This window comes from Carcharhinus amblyrhynchos, unplaced genomic scaffold, assembly GCF_965287045.1.
Source record: "Carcharhinus amblyrhynchos unplaced genomic scaffold, sCarAmb.v2.hapA scaffold_502, whole genome shotgun sequence".
In the NCBI taxonomy this organism is placed as follows: Eukaryota; Metazoa; Chordata; class Chondrichthyes; order Carcharhiniformes; family Carcharhinidae; genus Carcharhinus; species Carcharhinus amblyrhynchos.
Window position 1 is genome coordinate 70,343 of NW_027650242.1, and position 22,245 is coordinate 92,587.

At 51.6% G+C, this 22,245-nt stretch overlaps 1 protein-coding gene across 1 annotated transcript in view; it reads left to right on the top strand.

Annotated features, from left to right (window-relative positions):
- LOC145339499 (uncharacterized) overlaps positions 1-21,925 on the top strand; it is a 92,135-nt gene extending 70,210 nt beyond the window's left edge. The window contains exons 3-4 of the mRNA XM_080183973.1: positions 10,787-10,824; positions 20,186-21,925. Of these exons, the coding sequence (XP_080040099.1) occupies positions 10,787-10,824; positions 20,186-21,703 (1,556 nt within the window). The 3' untranslated portion in view covers positions 21,704-21,925. The remainder of the gene's footprint in view (positions 1-10,786; positions 10,825-20,185) is intronic.
- Positions 21,926-22,245: the final 320 nt, after the last annotated feature.

Genomic DNA, 22,245 nt, shown 5'->3' on the forward strand with positions numbered 1-22,245 from the left:
TGTGCTGGTTTATTTATTGCAGCTGTCACCTGTCCTTAGCTGAATGTCCTTTAACTGAATCCCCCTGTCTTGGTTTGTTTCTCATTCTGTCTCTCATGCTCTCTCTCTCTCTCTCTCTCTCTTCAATTCTCTTTGTCTCTCACTGTCTTTCTCTCTCTCCGACTCTCTCTTATTCCTTGTATATTTGTATTAGACAGAGTGGGGTAGAATTGTGATAAGCAAGGGCGAAAGGTTATCAGTTGGAGGAAGGAATGTGGGATTGAGGTGACAGTCAGATTAGTTGTGATTTTATTGAATGGGGGAGCAGGTTTGAGGGGCTGAATGGCCTCCTCCTGTCTCTAATTTGTACATGTGGGAGTTTGTACACGTGCTCTCTGTGTCTCTATCACTCTGATTCTTACTGCCCTGTGGATACAGAAATCACAACATGGAATCAGTGAAAGTGTTTGGATAAATCTATCTGTTCAAAGGTCATGGTTTCTTTGACTATTGGCCTTTGACCCCAGAGCACTCAGCACCAATTCCTGAATCTAATCTTCAGCAAACTGCCCCTAACCCTAACTCAACCCTTAACCCCTAACCTCCACCCTTAACCCTGACACTATCCCTACCCCAACCCTTAACCCCTAACCTCCAACCTTAACCTCTTTACTCAGAGGGTAGTAAGGTCGTGGAATGCCCTGCCTGCAGCAGTTGTGGACTCGCCAACTTTAAGGGCGTTCAAATGGTCAGAGGGTAGGCATATGGATAACATTGGAATAGTTTAGGTTAGAGGGTCATTAGATTGGTTCCACTGGTCGGCGCAACATCGAGGGCCGAAGGGCCTGTACTGTGCTGGAATGTTCTTTGTTCTATTAACCCTGACACTATCCTACCCCAACCCTTAACCCCTAACCTCCAACCTTAACCCTACCCCTAACCCTTAACCCCTAACCTCTAATCTTAACCTTAACCCTACCTCTAACTGCAGCAAACCTAACCCCTAACCCAAACTTAACCCTTAACCTTTAACCCCAAATCCTAATCCTGACTCTAACCCCTCCCTTAACCTTAAACATAATCCCTTCCCTACCCCCCACCCCCCACCCCCAATCCGAAGCTGATTCTGGGATGTGAATCCACCGACTCCAATTATATCTCCGAATGGAAACAAATAATCGCTCTGAGGCTAAAAGACCCGTCAGAGAGATAGAGGGAGACAGAGAGAGAGAGAGGGAGGGAGTGAGAGAGAGAGAGATAGAGAGAGACAGAGAGAGACAGAGAGGGAGAGAGTGAGGGAGTGAGAGAGAGAGAGATAGAGAGAGACAGAGAGAGAGAGAGACAGAGAGGGAGAGAGTGAGGGAGTGAGAGAGAGAGAGATAGAGAGAGACAGAGAGGGAGAGAGGGAGGGAGTGAGAGAGAGAGAGATAGAGAGAGACAGAGAGGGAGAGAGGGAGGGAGTGAGAGAGAGAGAGATAGAGAGAGACAGAGAGAGAGAGAGACAGAGAGGGAGAGAGTGAGGGAGTGAGAGAGAGAGAGGATAGAGAGAGACAGAGAGGGAGAGAGGGAGGGAGTGAGAGAGAGAGAGATAGAGAGAGACAGAGAGGGAGAGAGGGAGGGAGTGAGAGAGAGAGAGATAGAGAGAGACAGAGAGAGAGAGAGACAGAGAGGGAGAGAGTGAGGGAGTGAGAGAGAGAGAGATAGAGAGAGACAGAGAGGGAGAGAGGGAGGGAGTGAGAGAGAGAGAGATAGAGAGAGACAGAGAGAGAGAGAGACAGAGAGGGAGAGAGTGAGGGAGTGAGAGAGAGAGAGAGAGATAGAGAGAGACAGAGAGGGAGAGAGGGAGGGAGTGAGAGAGAGAGAGATAGAGAGAGACAGAGAGAGACAGAGAGGGAGAGAGTGAGGGAGTGAGAGAGAGAGAGATAGAGAGAGACAGAGAGGGAGAGAGACAGAGAGGGAGAGAGGGAGGGAGTGAGAGAGAGATAGAGAGAGACAGAGAGGGAGAGAGATAGAGAGGGAGAGAGGGAGGGAGTGAGAGAGAGAGAGATAGAGAGAGACAGAGAGGGAGAGAGGGAGGGAGTGAGACAGAGAGAGATAGAGAGAGACAGAGAGAAAGTGAGACAGAGAGAGTGAGGTAGAGAGACAGACAGACCCAACTCAACCCAGTTTGAAAATTCCTCATAGACAGGGCTTCAGCCACTGAAACTAACCTGTTGACAGACATGAATCACAGCTTGCTTTCTGACTGCTTTGGCTGGCCTTTACTCTTCCAGCAAATTTGGAAATACCAGGCTCAGTCTGCTTCGGAGACAACGGTTCATTAACTCCGCTGGCGGGACCCCCCCCCTTGTTGCATGTGGACTGGTCCTATGATCCAAAACAAATCGAGAGATTCTGGTCTTCAGGGTTCTTCCCCATTGCTTCTTCAGGTCAGACTTAAAAGTTCAGACAGCTCTTTCAGCTGGTCCATTGGCTGCTGGGTGATAAAGTACAGTCCGAATGTGATTTGATTTATTTTTGTCACATATATTAACACACAGTGAAAAGTATTGTTTCTTGCGCGCTATACAGACAAAACATACCGTTCATAGAGAAGGAAAGGAGAGGGTGCAGAATGTAATGTTACAGTCACATCGAGGGTGTAGAGAAAGATCAACTTAATGTGAGGTAGGTCCATTCAAAAGTCTGACAGCAGCAGGGAAGAAGCTGTTCTTGAGTGGGTCGGTACGGGACCTCAGACTTTTGTATCTTTTTCCCGACGGAAGAAGGTGGAAGAGAGAATGTCCGGGGTACATGGGGGTCCTTAATTATACCGGCTGCTTTTTCCGAGGCAGCGGGAAGTGTAGACAGAGTCAATGGATGGGAGGCTGGTTTGTGTGATGGGATTGGGGGCTACATTCACCACCCTTTTGTAGTTCCTTGCGGTCTTGGGCAGAGCAGGAGCCCAGACCGAGCTGTGATACAACCAGAAAGAATGCTTTCTATGGGGCATCTGTAAAAGTTGATGAGAGTCGTAGCGGACATGCCAAATTTCCTTAGTCTTCTGAGAAAGTAGAGGCGTTGGTGGGACTTTCTTAACTATAGTGTCGGCGTGGGGGGGACCAGGACAGGTTGTTGGTGATCGGAACACCTAAAAACACCCTTTCTACTTCGTTCCTATTGATGTAGACAGGGGCACGTTCTCCTTTACGCTTCCTGAAGTTGATGGCAATCTCCTTTGTTTTGTTGAGATTGAGGGAGAGATTATTGTTGCCGTATCAGGTCACCAGATTCTCTCTCTCATTCCTGAACCCGAGCCAGCTGATTTTTCAGTGCCAATTCCTGGGATTTAAATATAAATGCGATTCCCTGTGGAATCTGACCACCATGAAAGTTTGGAGCAGGCAATCAAAGAATCATCAAAAACATACAGTGCAGAATGAGGCCATTCGGCCCATCGAGTCTGCATTGGCCACAATCCCACCCAGGCCCTATCCCCATAACCTCACATACCTACTCACTCACTCCCCGAAATGTGATCTCATTCCACGTTGAGGGGGAATGGATTTCTGGATGGTTCCCACACCTTCCTGTCCTGCCAACAAAGATGCCCACCCTGATAGGACTGGGAGACCCCGCCCAGCGGTCGGTTCAGTGACCAGGGGTTAGCATCTCTCTGTTTCTAATTTCAGAGGCGGGGGAGTCGAGGGGGGTCAGGGAGGGTGTGTGGGCTGCCCTGGAGAGAGGAAAGGGAGGGTCTGTATTCGGAGCGATGCTGATCGGGAGCACCTGAGACAGATACGGGGCAGGACAGCCGAGAAAGGGGCCGGAAACAGGGAAAGGCAGAAACTCCGGCAAACAGGCAAGTGTGCTGGTGGGACAGGGATGTCCCCCCACCCTCCCCAACCTGCCAACATACCCCCCAGTTCCACCACAACCCCCACCCCCACAACCATCACCCCCCATTCCCCCACCCCCCCCCCACTTCCCCACACCCCCTGTTCCCTCACACCCCCTCTGCCATCACTCTGCAGTCCCCCTGCCTGAGAGACTGCCACCTTCCATTACCAGAAGGTAGATGAGGGCAGTGCAGTTGATGTTGTCTACATGGACTTTAACAAGGTCTTTGATAAGGTACCGCATGGTAGACTATTGCAGAAAGTTAAATCTCACGGGATCCAGGGTGAGGTATCTAAATGGATACAAAATTGGCTTCTTGACAGAAGCCAGAGGCTGGTTGTAGAGAGTTGTTTTTCAAACTGGAGGCCTGTGACCAGCGGTGTGCCTCAGGGATCAGTGCTGGGCCCACTGTTATCTGTCATTTATATTAATGATTTGGATGAGAATATAGGGGGCTTGGTTAGTAAGTTACAGATGACACCAAGATTGGTGGCTTGGTGGACAGTGAAGAAAGTTATCTCCAATTGCAACAGGATCTTGATCAATTGGGCCAGTGGGCTGACGAAAGGCAGATGGAATTTAGTTTAGACAAACAAGAGGTGATGCATTTTGGTAGATTGAACCAGGGCAGGACTTACTCAGTTAATGGTAGAACACTGGGGAGAGTTACAGAACAAAGAGATCTCGGGGTACATGTTCATAGCTCCTTGAAAGTGGAGTCACAGGTGGACAGAGTGGTGAAGGCGGCATTCAGCATGTTTGGTTTCATCGGTCAGAACATTGAATACAGGAGTTGCGACGACTTGTTGAAGTTGTACAAGACATTGGTAAGGCCACACTTGGAATATTGTTACAGTTCTGGTCACCCTATTATAGAAAGGATATTATTAAACTAGAAAGAATGCAGAAAAGATTTACTAGGATGCTACCGGGACTTGATGGTTTGAGTTTTAAGGAGAGGCTGGATAGACTGGGACTTTTTTCTCTGGAGCGTTAGAGGCTGAGGGGTGATCTTATAGAGATCTATAAAATAATGAGGGGCATAGATCAGCTGGATAGTCAATATCTTTTCCCAAAGGTAGGGGAGTCTAAAACTAGAGGGCATCGGTTTAAGATGAGAGGGGAGAGATACACAGAAGTGTCCAGGGGGACAATTTTTTCACACAGAGGGTGGTGAGTGTCTGGAACGAGCTGCCAGAGGCAGTAGTAGAGGCGGATACAATTTTGTCTTTTAAAAATCATTTAGATAATTACATGGGTACGATGGGTATAGAGGGATATGGGCCAAATGCGGGCAATTGGGATTAGTTTAGGGATTTAAAAGAAAGGGCAGTATGGACAGGTTGGGCCGAAGGGCCTGTTTCCGTGCTGTAAACCTCTATAATTATCACTGCCCGCTGTCCGAGACGGGGTGAACATTGGGTAAGATGTGGAATTGTGGGACTCGATTCAAAGAGCAGAGGCTGTTGATAGTGATGAGGGTGATGAGATCTCCTTTCTTTATCTCACATTGAGTTAGTGTGAACCGATGTGAGATATTTCCTGGATGTTCCGAGGTGTTAAACAAACACCAGCCTTTCAACCTCCTCTTTCCTCCTCTCCATGTTGTGGCTCCTTTCCCTAATTGGCTGCGGATTGTTGTCTGCCCAGTTAATTTATTTTGATTGTGCCCCTTGCCTCTCACTCTGACATCTCGTTGTGACTCACAGGCTGCGTTGCCATTGGTAACGGCTCAAATTACCACAGCAGGAACATCTTAAAGTGTTTGCAAAGAAGGAGGTGACCTTAGAAATAGAAGAGAGGGGGACAGTGTTAATCCCAGAGTGGGAGAGAGAGAGACTGCTTCCGAGAGAGAGAGAGAGGGACGGCAATGAGGATGGAGGGAGGAGGGGGAATGGAGGGAGAGAGGCTGGGAACAAAACTCACTGCTTCACACCTCCAACACCCAACACAAGTTCACACCTCCAACACCCAACACAAGTGGGGAAATGACTGACGTCAGCGAATCATGATGTGGAGATGCTGGCACTGGACTGGGGTAAACACAGTAAGAAGTCTCACAACACCAGGTTAAAGTCCAACAGGTTTATTTGGTAGTATTTGTGGAACTGAGCCAAGACAGAACAGCCATGATCTTATTGAATGGCGGGGCAGGCTCGAAGGGCTAGTTGGCCTACTCCTGCTCCTATTTCTTATGTTCTTATGTAAACTCACAGGCTTTCGGAATCACTGTTCCTTCGTCAGGTGTGTGGAGAGTTCTGATCAGAGACGGGTATATAAAGTCACACACAGTTTACAGAATACCGATTAGAATGCAAGTCTTCACAGCTAACCTGCTATTCAAGGCTTAAAGATACAGACAATGTGAGTGGAGAGAGGGTTAAGCACAGGTTAAAGAGATGTGTATTGTCTCCAGACGGGACAGTTCGTGAGATTTTGCAAACCCAGGCAAGTCATGAGGGTTACAGATAGTGTGACATGAACCCAAGATCCCAGTTGAAGTCACCACGACACACAACAGCGCAGAGTTGCTGAGCAGAGACTGATAGCCAAGTTCCGCACACATGAGAACAGCCTCAACTGGGATCTTGGGTTCATGTCACACTATCTGTAACCCTCGTGACTTGCCTGGGTTTGCAAAATCTCACTAACTGTCCCGTCTGGAGACAATACACATCTCTTTAACCTGTGCTTAACCCTCTCTCCACTCACATTGTCTGTATCTTTAAGCCTTGAATAGCAGGTTAGCTGTGAAGACTTGCATTCTAATCAGTATTCTGTAAACTGTGTGTGACTTTATATACCCTTCTCTGATCAGAACTCTCCACACACCTGACGAAGGAACAGTGATTCCGAAAGCTTGTGGGATTATTATCAAATAAACTGGTTGGACTCTAGCCCAGTGTTGTGAGATTTCTTACTGTGTCAGCAGATCATAGCAGGAAGCAGCAACTTAACCCATCGAAGCCGGTTTATCATTCGGTTCAATTACAGTTGGTCTGTTCCTCAGTGCAATTTCCCAACCTTTACTGCGTTTCCTCAATCCCACTCTCCAAAAAACTCCATCCAGTGTCCTCTGAAGAGAGAAACAGAGTGAATGCTTCAACTCAATCAATATCAGCATCGACCTCAAACATTCACTCGCTTTCTCTCTCCACAGACTGGCCAGACTTGCTGAGTCACAGACAGTGCATTCCGGATCCTAACCATTCGCTGTGTGAATATGTCTCCCCCACACTCTCAGACAGTGCATTCCAGACCCTAACCACTCACTGTGTGAATCTGTCTCCCCCACACTCTCAGACAGTGCATTCCAGACCCTAACCACTCGCTGTGTGACTCTGTCTCCACCACACTCTCAGACAGTGCATTCTGGATCCTAACCACTCGCTGTGTGAATCTGTCTCCACCACACTCCCAGACAGTACATTCCAGATTCTAACCACTCGCTGTGTGACTCTGTCTCCACCACACTCTCAGACAGTACATTCCAGATCCTAACCACTCGCTGTGTGACTCTGTCTCCCCCACACTCTCAGACAGTACATTCCAGATCCTAACCACTCGCTGTGTGACTCTGTCTCCACCACACTCTCAGACAGTGCATTCCGGATCCTAACTACTCGCTGTGTGAATCTGTCTCCACCACACTCTCAGACAGTGCATTCCAGATCCTAACCACTCACTGTGTGAATCTGTCCCCACCACACTCTCAGACAGTACATTCCACACCCTGACCACTCGCTGTGTGGAAAAGTTTTGCTAACATCACGACTGCTGCCTTTGCAGTTCCCGTGAATCTGTGCACTTCCCCCCTCAGTGCTTCCAGTTTTTCATAATTTTCTCCATCCTGACACCTCCTGATGTTTGAACATTTCCGTCAAATCTCTTCTGATCTGTCTCTTCTTGGAGGGCCGGTTGCTGAGTGCCCTGTCTGTGCAGTTTCTGTAGGGGTTTGATTTAAAGATTTGAGTAGATTGGTTTGTGCAGACTGAGTGAGGAGGGAGCAGCACCTCCCAGCTGCTGGGTGTCGGGGGGTGGAGTGTGGGGGGAATCAGTGAACTGAATGGGGTTTATTGTGCTGTGTGTTGTACGGTAACATTCGACTGTGCGAGACGCAGGGGAAGTTCAGGAGGGTGAGGGATCTGTTGTATCCGGAGATGAGGGGGGTTAGACTATGAAGAGAGACTAAATAGACTGGGTCTGTACTCGTTGGAGTTTAGAAGGATGAGGGGGGATCTTATAGAGACCTATAAGGTAATGAAGGGGATGGATAGGGTAGAGGTAGAGAGATGCTCCCCGCTTAGAAAGGACAATAGGACTAGAGGGCACATCCTCAAGATAAAAGGGGGGCGGTTTAGAACGGAGTTGAGGAGGAACTTCTTCACTCAAAGGGTGGTGAATGTCTGGAATTCTCTGCCCGTTGAAGTGGTGGAGGCTGCCTCGCTAAATATTTTTAAGTCATGGGAACATAGATTTCTAATAGACAAGGGAATTAAGGGTTATGGGGAGAGGGCGGGAAAGTGGAACTGATCCACTTCAGATCAGCCATGATCTTATTGAATGGCGGGGCAGGCTCGAAGGGCTGGATGGCCTACTCCTGCTCCTATTTCTTATGTTCTTATGTATCACTGTTGCTGATTGTGAGAAATAAAACAGTCTGAGACCTTAGTGAAACATCACCTAGCCTGAAATCCTCGTTTGTGTTCTTTGTCGGAATTATAAATGATCTAATTTATCAGACGGTGGAACGGGGGGTGAAGTATTTCACTACAGCCTGGTGATAGTGAGAGACTTGATGAATCAGATCTCCCCGAACCTTGGACAGATAGCAGCATTCAGCATCATGTGACCCATGAGCAGGGTCATGTGATCCAACCTCACATGATCAAACCTCCCAAACCACAAGGCAGCAGGAGGAAATGTTTTCCCGCTCTGAGTTGTGTTTCGAGTGAGAAGGAGACGTTAGTATTTATATAGCACCTTCTCACACATCAGTCAGCACTCCCTCAGTACTGACCCTCTGACAGTGCGGCACTCCCTCAGCACTGACCCTCTGACAGTGCGGCACTCCCTCAGTACTGACCCTCTGACAGTGCGGCACTCCCTCAGTACTGACCCTCTGACAGTGCGGCACTCCCTCAGCACTGACCCTCTGACAGTGCGGCACTCCCTCAGCACTGACCCTCTGACAGTGCGGCACTCCCTCAGCACTGACCCTCTGACAGTGCGGCACTCTCTCAGTACTGACCCTCTGACAGTGCGGCACTCCCTCAGTACTGACCCTCTGACAGTGCGGCACTCCCTCAGCACTGACCCTCTGACAGTGCGGCACTCTCTCAGTACTGACCCTCTGACAGTGCGGCACTCCCTCAGCACTGACCCTCTGACAGTGCGGTACTCCTTCAGCACTGACCCTCTGACAGTGCGGCACTCCCTCAGCACTGACCCTCTGACAGTGCGGCACTCCCTCAGCACTGACCCTCTGACAGTGCGGCGCTCCCTCAGTACTGACCCTCTGACAGTGCGGCGCTCCCTCAGCACTGACCCTCTGACAGTGCGGCGCTCCCTCAGTACTGACCCTCTGACAGTGTGGCACTCCCTCAGTACTGACCCTCTGACAGTGCGGCGCTCCCTCAGTACTGACCCTCTGACAGTGTGGCACTCCCTCAGCACTGACCCTCTGACAGTGCGGCGCTCCCTCAGTACTGACCCTCTGACAGTGTGGCACTCCCTCAGCACTGACCCTCTGACAGTGCGGCGCTCCCTCAGTACTGACCCTCTGACAGTGTGGCACTCCCTCAGCACTGACCCTCTGACAGTGCAGCGCTCCCTCAGTACTGACCCTCTGACAGTGCGGCACTCCCTCAGTACTGACCCTCTGACAGTGCGGCACTCCCTCAGCACTGACCCTCTGACAGTGCGGCACTCCCTCAGTACTGACCCTCTGACAGTGCGGCACTCCCTCAGCACTGACCCTCTGACAGTGCGGCACTCCCTCAGTACTGACCCTCTGACAGTGCGGCACTCCCTCAGCACTGACCCTCTGACAGTGCGGCACTCCCTCAGCACTGACCCTCTGACAGTGCGGCACTCCCTCAGTACTGACCCTCTGACAGTGCGGCACTCCCTCAGCACTGACCCTCTGACAGTGCGGCACTCCCTCAGCACTGACCCTCTGACAGTGCGGCACTCCCTCAGCACTGACCCTCTGACAGTGCGGCACTCCTCATTGCCATTTTAAATGGGTGATTCTGTGTTTTTAAACAGGGATCCCTAGTTCTGGTCTCTCCCACACGGTGCCACCCTCCACACTGTAACCTCCCTGAGCTCTGACCCGAGTCCCATCTGTAACCAGACCCTGAGTGAAGGATTGAGATTAACTCTGTTGCCGGCGTGCTGTGTGATCCCCCATCTGAAAAACCCCATCCTGACAGTGATTGGACAGGAAGGATGGAACCGGAGTCTGTCGCAATGTTGTGCATAAAGATTCCCAGGACAGAATGTGATGGAAGAGCCTCCAGGGAGTGGCAGTGAGTACGAAATGACCAACACACATCGCCAGTGTACACTGGTGCTGGATGGGGGTGGGCCATTCCCTGGCCAGGAAGGGGATAGACCAGCCCAGTCTAGGATCGAGATGGGCCGACAGGGATTCGACAACAGGGCCCAGAGTTTGGTGAATCGACAGAGGTTCTCAGTGTCCGGTTTGCTTCACCGTCAATGTGGGAAGGACAATGTTGGCTTTGTGGAATCAGGAAGGGAATGTGTTGTGCTGTAGTTTCTCTGTGTTTCCAGGAAGCAGATCAGCTATGGACAATGTCAGGAGAGGATGGGCTGAATGGCCTCCTCCTGTTCCAATGTCCATTCCCAGTTGGAACTCCAGCTTCCGGATCCTCGCTCTAAACTGTTGACTTTTCTTTTTCAGGTTCCGGAGATCAGCTGAAAGCCGGTCAAAGCAGGAAGGTCAGTGCTGAACCCGGAGCGTTCCACCGCCCCCCCCCACCCCCCCACTGCCTCCACCCACCCCCCCCACCCCCGCCTCCCTCCCCCCACCCCCGCCTCCCTCCCCCCCACCTCCCCCCTCCCCCCGCCCCCCACTCTCCCCACCCCTCCCACCCACCCCCCCCCCCCCCCCCCCCCCGCTGCCTCCACCCCCCCCCCCCCCCCCCCCCCAGGAATATCTGATATTCTTCACAACGAGAGAAAGGCAGTGGGTGGGAGCGGTTATGTAGGCGGAGAGAGGCACGGGATACAGGGAGGGGTGGAGGGGGTTCAGGGAGGGACAGGGGGTTGCAGGGATAGGCGGGGGTGCGGGGAGGGGCATGGGGAGCGGGAAGGAGTGAGGGGGTGCGGGAAGGGTGTGGGGGGTGCGGGGAGGGTGTGGGAGGGGTGGGGAAGTGCTGGGGATGCCGGGAGGGGCGAGGGGTGTGGGGAGGGTGTGGGGGGTGCTGGAGGTCCAGGGAGTGGAGGGGGGAAAGGGGTGGGGGTGGGGTGCTGGAGGTGCGGGGAGGGGCAGGGGAGCAGGGAGGGGGTGGGGAGTGCTGGGTGTGCAGGGATGGACACGGGGATGTGCTGGAGGTGCAGAGCAGGGAGAGGCTGGGAGGGGGTGTTGCTGGAGGTGCTGGGAGGGGTGTGGGGTGCAGGAGGGGGTGGGGAGGTGCTGGGGATGCCAGAAGGGGCGAGGGATGCAGGGAGGGGCACGGGGGTGTGGGGAGGGGAGGGGCGGAGGATGCAGGGAGGGTGGGTGAGGGGAGGGGAGGGGTGGGACAGAGAGGTGCAGGGAGGGGGGTGCCCGGGGTCCCTTGTCACTCTGATCAGTGCGGTCAGCTTGTGATCATTGTTCGCAAGAAATTTTCATGAATTTATTTTCCGTAACAACAGTTGATAATAACAGGGTTAGTATTTAATAACAAGGTGAATAAAACAGGTTAATTCTGTCATAACACGTTAATAGTATAAAACAGAGGTTAATGTTGTATTAACAGGATTAATATTTGTTAGGGACCTGTCCAGAACCCCAAGGTATGTGATGAACCCGACTGTTTCACTCCAGCAAGGATTCCACTGACAAATTTGGGATTTTTATAATAAAACAAACTTTATTCAATAACACAGTTTAAATATAACTCAAACAAATGAAGCATCTTAACTATTAACTGTTAAACAATATTTAAAGATGAAAGGAACTAACTTTAATTTTTAACTTATTACTGTTTCAGTTCCAAATAAGCAACTTACAGACTTACAATGCCACTTGAAATATAGTTAGCAACCAAAATGTACTTGCTAGAATGAGTGTAGTCAGTCTTGAAACTTTCAGAGAGAATACATTTCAGCAACTTGCGGAAAACCTCTAACTTCAAACAAGCCCCAGCCAGAACACAAAACTGTTTCTCTGCTACTGACTTAACTCCTCTCATTAACCACATCATCACATGACCCTGCATTCCATTCCTTTAATCAAAACCTCCAGGAGAAATCCCTACCTCGAAACAAAAATCTGTTAGCTCTATCTTACAGAAACACAACACGGCTAAAATGAGTAATAATCCAGTTCTCCCGGCATCAGACTATATGTTACCCAGACACACCGGGGAGAATACTCCCAAAAACTTCCAAGTGTCAACTTTGTGTGAAAACTGGAGTAATTCATGCTGTTTTCTCAGTGGGAGTTCAGACTAGAATCTCCCTCACTCTGTGCTCTGCAGAGGCCACCAGTGTGAATCTCATTAAATTTCAGACAGCAAGACACATTCCCATTGGAGAGGCTGAAATCAGCGTGCTGAGTGGGCCATTGCGCACGCGCCGATCTGTCAGTGCCGGTCGGTTAGTGCCGAGATCGCGCATGTGCAGTGAGCCTGCACTGCTGGCCTCCTGATTGCTGACCAGTTCGATCATTGGCCAGACAATGACCCCCCACAACGCTGGCTCTCCGCGTCCACTCCCCCGATCACCAGCTCAACGGCAACCCGTACCCCCCACAGTGCCGACCCACCCAGCAGACAGACCGTCCCAACTGACCACACCCTCAGCCCACCCCAATCGCTGGTCTCTCTCCTTCCCCCAACAATCCAGTCTGCAGGGTGGCAGCGGAACCACCCACCCTCACCGTCTGCCCACTAGACCCCATCCTCATTAGACCCCGCCCCCCCCCAGGCACTGCCCCATGCCCAATGAGCAGTGCCAAGGTGCGACTGGGCATAGGCACTTTGTCCATTAGGCGGTGCCGGGGGCACTGGCTGGCATTGCCCGGTGCCCATGCCCAGGGGCACCACCTCCCCACTGCCTGACCCTCTGGGAGGGTGGGGGGGGGGGAACAGATTGCTCCCCACCCTCACTCCAGCTGGGTCAGGCTATTAGCTCCCTGAAAGTGGGGAGGTGTAATAAACCCCACTGGAGAGAACACCCTGCACGGGCTGCGAGATGCTATTGGACCAGGAGAATTCAGTCTCGGGCACGCAAATTTAAATTAGATTTAGAAGAATATTCAGGTACTTACTGTGCCTCCCTGTCAGAGACCTGGTGTGGGGCAGACGCTACCAGGAGTCCGGCACTGGGAGACGCTATCGCGGTGGGAACGCTCGCGTGAATCCTGTACATCGCTCCCCCTGTGAGATTCTCCCAGCTCACTGCAGAGGGAGGGGGGAGGAGGGAAAATCACCCCCACTGACTGCCTGTAAAATAGCGCAGAGAATGGAAATGGTCCCTTTAAACATAAAATACTCTACAATATATCTCTAACAATAGCACTGTATCATCATACATTACAATAAAGGGTTAATAGTATAATAATTGTGGTTAGTATTTTAATAGCAGGTTAATACTGTAACACCAGGATTCATATTGTAACAGTGGGTTCATATTATGGGTTAATATTGTGTAAAGGGTTAAGTTTGTTCTAACAGGTTGATGTAATAATGGGTTAGTGTTGTAATAAGAAGGGTTAGTGTTGTAATGACAGGTTAATATTGTAATATCGGCAGTAATGTCACTGGGTGGTAATCCAGAGGCCAGGAACTGAGTGCAAATCCTACAAAGCAGCTGGCGGAATTTAAATTCAATTAATAAATCTGGAATTGAAAGATAATCTCAGTGATAGCGACAACAAAACTATCTTCAGTTTGTTCACCAATGCCTTTAAGGAAGGGAAACTGCTGTCCTTACCCAGCCTGGTTACACGTGATTCCAGAGGCACAGAAATGTGGGTGAATCTCAACCGCCCTCTGAAAGGGTTAACCCAGTCAGACACCCCGTTCCATTACATTCAGAGTCAATACAATTGTTAAAGAGGCTGAGAACAGCAGCTGTGTCAGATGTGGAGTAGACGTCCGATCCCATTCCCCATTCCCATTCCCTCCCCTATCCCATTCCCATTCCCTCCCCTATCCCATTCCCATTCCCTCCCCTATCCATTCCCACTGTCTCCACCCTCATATCTGTGAGATTGCCAATCCTCCAGCATTGCCCTGGACTATCCAGGAGTTCAGCTCAAACCTCCAGGACTCTGCTGCTCTGATCAAAAACTTTGAATTAAATTCCCCCGCACTCCCCCTCCTCCCCCCACCCCCCTCCCCTCCCCTCCTCCCCCCCTCCCCTCCTCCTCCTCTTCCCCCACCTCCCCCCTCCCCCCCCTCCTGTTTGTGGGGAGTTGGGGGTCAGTCTCTGTGGCAGTGCTACAGCACCACCTGCTGAACACTTTGGGGATTTTCCTCCCTGATTTCCACGGATTTTATTTCCCCCCTTCCTCGGCCACACAGTGAAATGTCCCAATCACCGCCTCCGGTCAGAGCTTCTTGTAGGAGGTGGAAAGAGGTGAGATATTGAACTGTGGGGGCATCACAACCAGGTTTAATTCCCAGAATCAAAGCAGAAAATACTGGGAATCTCAGCAGGGTGTGCGGAGAGAGACGGGGTTCACAGGCGGGATTCCCCCAGAAAAGCTCTCACTGTCGAATTCGCATAAAAACTGGAGTAAATCTAGAGGGATTTTCCAGCGGGATTTTCCAGCGGGATTTTTTAACTGAATCTCCCACACTGTGTGGAGTGCCCCAGTGTGAATTACACTGAAACCTATTCCCACTGGAGAGACCGGCAGCACAGCGCTGAGTGAGACACTGCGCATGTGCACTGATCTGTCAGCACCGAGATCCGCACACGCGCAGTAGCCCCACACTGCCACCCTCCCGATCGCTGGCCTGCCCCGTGACCCCACATCACTGACCATGCAACCCCCTCCCACCCCCAGATCGCTGGTCTCGACCATCCCCCCCCCCCAACCCCCCGCCACAGCAGGCCACCCCCTCCCCTCACCCCCATGGCCAGCCCGATCGCTGGCCTCCGCCCCTCTGCCACCAAGCCCGACTACCCCATGGCAGCAACGACCCCCCCACCCCCACTGATCTACCCCCCCCCCCCCCAGGAGCCCCACTCCCCATTAACCCCTTCCCCTTTCTGGTCCCCACCCTCTTGGGCTTTGTAAAAGGCCCAGGCTGGCAGTGCTCAGGGGGCACCCCCCTTTGCCCCCAATCTCCGGGGGGGGCCTAGATAGCCTCCCCTGCCTTTTGCTCCAGCGGGGTCGGGCCACTGGCCCCCCAACTAGTGAGGAATTGCGGTAAATCCCATTGGAGTGAACCATTCCTGGCAACACGGCGGAGGCGATGGGGACCGGGGACTTCAGGCCCACTGATGACACTCAAATCTTCATTATAATCATTCATCCAGCTCTGTATCGATGTCTGGCGCAGAGCTGATGGAGACACGCAGAGGCCATGGTTCCCAGTGGGAAGCCCGGCGTCCAAGGAGACTGCCGGCTGCTAGATCAATGCAGCGGGTGGGGAGAACTGTTTCGAGTTTGGATGATTCTTCAAAGCTGAAGAGAGGGAGAAATGTGATGGATTTTATCTGGTTAAAGAGACGGAGCAAGGGGAAGGTCAGCGGTTGTTGGGAACTCAGGAATGCTGTGGTCACAGGTTGAAGGAATTGTTAAAGGCTGAAGAATGGGTTCAAAGGGAAGGTGGTAGAAAGGTTTAATATAACTGGCCCTAATTAGGTTATGATGTCAAACTAGATCTGTTCTACAATTGTTGTGGATTTTCTTATTTTTGGGTGTTGCTGAGTTAGGGAAGGGTTTTCTCCTCTTCCTCTCTTTCTTCCTCCTTTCGCTCCTGGGTAACTCTCCGCTCTGCAAGTTTTAGGCAGATCAAAGAGTTTTTCACCAAGTTGATGAGCCCTGCAGCAGTTGTTGATATCTCGGTGTATCCCTGGGAACAGCCCGTAGAGCAGAGTCCCACTTCCCAGAGTCAACCTCAACTAAAACCGCTCCTGTAATCGAATCCAAATGTTTCACTTTCCAGAGCGTTGACCCTCACTGCACTGTTAACACGTTCTCTATATGACTTTCAGGCCTTCTAAATAACTTCTTTAATCTTTAACATTCCCTTTGACTTGATTTGATTTATTATTGTCACGTATCAGTATACAGTGAAAAGTGTTGTTTCTTGCGTGCTGTACAGACAAAGCATACCATTCACAAAGAAGGAAAGGAGAGAGTGCAGGATGTAGTATTACAGTCATAGCTAGAGTGTAGAGAAAGATCAACTTAATGCAAGGTGGGTCCATTCAAAAGTCTGACAGCAGCAGGGAAGAAGCTGTTCTTGAGTCGGTTGGGATGTGACCTCAGACTTTTGTATCTTTTCCCAACAGAAGAAGATGGAAGAGAGAATGTCCGGGGTGCGTGGGGTCCTTGATTACGCTGGCTGCTTTTCTGAGGCAGCGGGAAGTGTAGACAGAGTCAATGGATGGGAGGCTGGTCTGTGTGATGGATTGGGCTACATTCATGAGCTTTTGTAGCTTCTTGCGGTCTTGGGCAGAGCAGGAGCCCAGACCGAGCTGTGATACAACCAGAAAGAATGCTTTCTATGGGGCATCTGTAAAAGTTGGTGAGAGTCGTAGCGGACATGCCAAATTTCCTTTGTCTTCTGAGAAAGTAGAGGCGTTGGTGGGGCTTTCTTAACTATAGTGTCAGCGTGGGGGGGACCAGGACAAGTTGTTGGTGATCTGGACACCTAAAAACATGATGCTCTTGACCCTTTCTATTTCGTCCCTACCAATGTAGACAGGGGCATGTTCTCCTCTACGATTCCTGAAGTCAATAATAATCTCCTTTGTTTTGTTGACATCGAGGGAGGGATTATTGTTGCTGCACCAGGTCACCAGATTCTCGATCTCATTCCTGTTCTCTGTCTCATCATTGTTTGAGATCCGACCCACTATAGTGGGGTCATCAGCAAACCTGAAAATTGAATTGGAGGGGAATTTGGCCGCACAGTCAGAGGAGTATTAGGAGTACAGTTGGGGCTGAGAACACAGCCTTGTGGGGCACCGGTGTTGCGGATGATGGTGGAGGAGGTGTTGTTGCCTATCCTTACTGATTGTGGTCTGTGAGTTAGGAAGTTCAGGATCCAGTCACTGAGGGAGTTGCCAAGGCCCAGACCACGGAGTTTGGAGATGAGATTTGTAGGAATATTGGTGTTGAAGGCTGAGCTGTAGTCAATAAACAGGAGTCTGACACAGGGTGTCCTTGTTATCTGGGTGTTCCAGGGTTGAGTGCAGGACCAGGGAGATGGTGTCTGCTGTGGACCTGTGGCGGCGGTAGGTGAACTGTAATGGATCCGGGCAGTCCGGGAGGCTGGAACTGATTTGTGCCGTGACTAACCTTTCGAATCACTTCATAATGATGGATATCAGAGACACTGGCCAATGGACATTAAGGCCACACTGCCTGGTTTTTCTTAGGTACTGGGATGATGGTCGTCTTCTTGAATCAGACAGAGATCTCAGATTGTTGCAAAGAGAGGCTGAAGATGTTTGTGAATCCCCCCCAGCTGATCCGGGCAGGATCTGAGTGCAGTCCGGGTATCCCATCCGGGTACCCCATCCGGGTATCCCATCTGGGTACCCCATCCGGGCCAGTCACGTTCCGTGGGTTGATCTTTGAGGAAGCCGCTCTGATCTCTGTAATGGTGACCCCAGAACAGGTTTATCCGGGGCTTTGTTTAGTGTCCGTGACATCCTGGCTGCCGACCTATCCCCGACCTGTGTTACTCCAGCCGCTGTAATCAGCCTTTACTCTGAATTTAGACAGACTGGAAGCATGAACTCGGTTTCTCTCTCCGCGGACACTGCCAGACCCGCTGAGCTTTTCCAGCATGTCCTGTTTTTATTTCAGATTTCCAATATCTGCAGCAATTTGCTTTTACGTTTGATCCTGAAAGAGGAACAGGACGAGGCCATTCAGCCCCTTCTCCAGCCTGTTACACAGGAACAGGACGAGGCCATTCAGCCCCTTCTCCAGCCTGTTACACAGGAACAGGACGAGGCCATTCAGCCCCTTCTCCAGCCTGTTACACAGGAACAGGACGAGGCCATTCAGCCCTTTCTCCAGCCTGTTACACAGGAACAGGACGAGGCCATTCAGCCCCTTCTCCAGCCTGTTACACAGGAACAGGACGAGGCCATTCAGCCCTTTGATTCTTTTCCACCAATCAATCACCTTTTGGATGACTGTTTTGTAATTTCAGCTACTCACCCTGATTCTGTAACCCCCCCCAATACAAAAATCCCCCCAACCCCCCCAACACAAAAATCCCTCCAACCCCCCAATACAAAACTCCATTCATTTGAGTTTTGAAATTTTAAACAGCTCCCCCCTCCCCCACCCCAGATCCCGCCCCCCCCCCCACACCCCGGATCCCCAGCTTTGTGTGGGAGAGAGTTCTAGATGTTTGCGATTTCCTCCCTGGTGTGAGAACTCGCTGCCTGATTTATTCCTCAACGGTCTCACACTCATTTTAAGATCTTAATTCTCCCACCAGGGGAGGCAGTTCCTCTTTATGATCAAATTCTTTATTATTTTAAAGAGAATAGAATCACAGAATCCTTACAGTCCCTTCGTGAAACTGCCCTGAACCTTCAAAACTCACACTAATACCGATCAGTTCAGTGTAACAGCCCAACTCCTGTCCTCCTCACAGACTGCGACAGGTTATTGCTGTCAGATTGCAGTGAGACTGACTGATTGTCGCCCAGTGATGGGGGCTGCACCCCCCCCACTCCCCTCCCCCATCTCATTCGACCATGAGATTGAAATCAGTTCATTCACCAGCCATGACTCCGTGAATAAGATTTAAAACATGCTGAATATTTCATAACCAAAGAACAGAGAAAATTCCAGCACAGGAACAGGCCCTTCGGCCCCTCCAAGCCTGTACCGACCGTGCTGCCCCCGACTGAACTAAAACCCCCGACCCTTCCAGGGACCAGATCCCTCTATTCCCATCCTATTCATGTATTCGTCAAGACACCCCTTTAAAAATCACTATCGTATCCACTTCCACCACCTGCCCCGGCAATGAGTTCCAGGCACCCACTACTCTCTCGTAAAAACTCTGCCTCGTACATCTCCTTTAAACCTTGCCCCTCGCACCTTAAACCTGTGCCCCCTAGTAATTGACTCTTCCACTTTGGGAAAAAGCTTCTGACTATCCATTCTGTCCATGCCTCTCATAATCTTGTCGACTTCTATCAGGTCTCCCCTCAACCTCCGTCATTCCAATTTTAGCAAATGCTGAATCATTTATCTATTAATAAAACTCTCATCAACTTCAAATGGTTAAAAACAAAAGAAATATTTACTCATACAACAGGATTTCCAGGAAAGAAACTGGTCTCCCGACAAATTCCATTCTCTAACTTCAGAGAGGGGAAAGGAGAGAGATGCAGTCCTCTCCCGCCTCAAAAAGCAGCAGCTAAGCTTGAATATTCTGTGTAAGCCTAGCTCCACCCAGTCACATTATTCGTACCTGCCTGGAAGTCCCACTCTGCAAAATCCCAGGGGAAAACAGCAGAACAGTATTAGTTCAGATTGAAACCAACGTTCTAACCTGCAGAAACATTTAGTTTGCTGCAACAACAATACAGGGTGTCAGTAGACACGAAGGGCAAGATTCTCCAGCCCAAAATCCCCCTGAGGTCAATGGGCATTTCCATTGTCGGCCCCCACACCTGCGTCCCCCCCCCGCCTCCCCCACCCGCTATGATTTCCATGCGGATGGGATGGGAAAACTCTCCCCATGGAGAGCGTATTAAAAACAGCTACAACACAATAACAGAACTCAAATCCATTCTGTAAAGACACAATCATCACAGTCCTCATCACTGCGATCATTGTGAATTACAACCAGAGATACCCCGGGGAGAGATCGCAGTAAAATACTAATCAGATGAGAGTAGATTTGGTTTTAAACTGTTCCTCTTTCTCCCACAGCAATGGTGCGATTGGAACCTCAAGACAAGGCACCCCGACCCTCAGGTGCCTGTGACCTCTGACCCAACACGTGGCTCCGCCCCTAGACACAAGGACAGACCCTATCGTTGGGATTCACCGTCTCCAGAGTGGCCCCCACGTTGGGAGAGGTGGAGGGGGCAAGAGCGACTCATTCAACGCAGGCTCAGGAGGAAGCTGCAGGAGCCGGAGCTCCGCCTGGGGACCAGAGAGAGGCCGGAGGCAGAGCTCCACCTGGGGACCAGAGAGAGGCCGGAGGCAGAGCTCCACCTGGGGACCAGGGTGAGGCCAGAAGGAGAGCTCCGCCTGAAGTCTGGGGAGAGGCCAGTAGCGGAGCTCCACCTGGGGACCAAGGAGAGGCCAGAGGCAGAGCTCCACCTGGGGACCAGGGAGAGGCCAGAGACAGAGCTCCGCCTGGGGACCAGGGAGAGGCCAGAAACAGAGCTCCGCCTGGGGACCAGGGAGAGGCCGGAAGGAGAGCTCCGCCTGGAGACCGGGGAGAGGCCAGTAGCGGAGCTCTACCTGGGAACCAGAGAGAGGCCAGAGGCAGAGCTCCACCAGGGGACTAGAGACAGGCCGGTGATGGAGCTCCGCCTGGGGACTAGAGAGAGGCCAGAGGCAGAGCTCCGGCTTGGGGCCCGGCAACGGGAGGCCATGGAGCACCGGCGGCTGAGGGAGGTGCAGCAGGCTCGGAGGAGGCGGATGGCTGAGGCCTGCCTGAGGTACCGGGAGGCAGGGGGTCCACGGTTATTGGCCCCTCACCACGTGGCCAGGATCTACGTGGAGGATCGATATCGCCTGCTGTACTGCGAGGTTCCCAAAGCCGGCTGCTCCAACTGGAAGCGGGTGCTGATGGTGTTGGGAGGCCAGGCCGGTTCCACGGCCCACATCCAGCACAAGGCCGCACATTACAGCAACTCCCTGCGGCGGTTGGACAGCTTTGACCGAGACCAGATGTGGCTGCGACTCCGCACCTATACCAAGCTGCTGTTTGTCCGGGAACCAATCGAGCGCCTGGTCTCTGCCTTTCGGGATAAATTTGAGCAGCCCAACACCTACTATCACCCCGTGTTTGGCACGGCCATCATTGCCCGGTACCGGCCCAACGCCACACAGGAGGCCCTCAGCACGGGGTCAGGGGTCACCTTCCCTGAGTTTGTCCACTACCTGCTGGACTCAGGCCGGCCGGTAGGGATGGACATCCACTGGGAGCCGGTCAGTCGCCTGTGCAGCCCCTGCCTGGTCCATTATGATTTCATTGGTCACTTTGAGAGCCTGGAGAGCGAGGCGGACTCTGTCCTCCGGCTGATCGGGGCTCCCCGGAACCTTACCTATCCTCGCTTCAAGGACCGGCACTCCCAGGAAGAGCGTACCAGCTCCCGTATCAGCCGTCAGTATCTGGCCCAACTCCCACCCGGAGACCAGCGCAGGGTTTTCCATTTTTACCAGAGCGACTACACCATGTTCAACTATCCCAAACCAGAGACAATCATCAACTGATTAACCCCAAAGCAGCCCCTACCAGCCCTAAACCCCAAACCATAACCCCAAACCAGCCCCAACCAACCCTAAACCCCAAACCATAACCCCAAACTAACCCCAACCAACCCTAAACCATGACCCCAAACCCAATCCCAGAGACAATCATCAACTGATTAACCCCAAACCAGCCCCAAACCAACCCTAAAGCATAACCCCAAACCAGGCCCAAACCAGCCGCAAACCAGCCCTAAACCCCAAACCAGAGACAATCATCAACTGACCAGCTGCACCAGCCCCAAACCAACCCCAATCCCCCAAACCCCCAAACCATAGCCCCACACTAGCCCCAACCAACCCTAAACCCCAAACCATAACCCCACACCAGCCCCAAACCAGCCCCAAACCCCAAACCAGGCCCAAACCAGCCCCAAACCCCAAACCAGAGACAATCATCAACTGACCAGCCCAACCACCCCCAACCAGCCCTAAACCCCAAAGCCCAAACCAGCAACTCAATCAATCCCAAACCAAACAGCCTCTGCATCCAACCTGAGACCCAT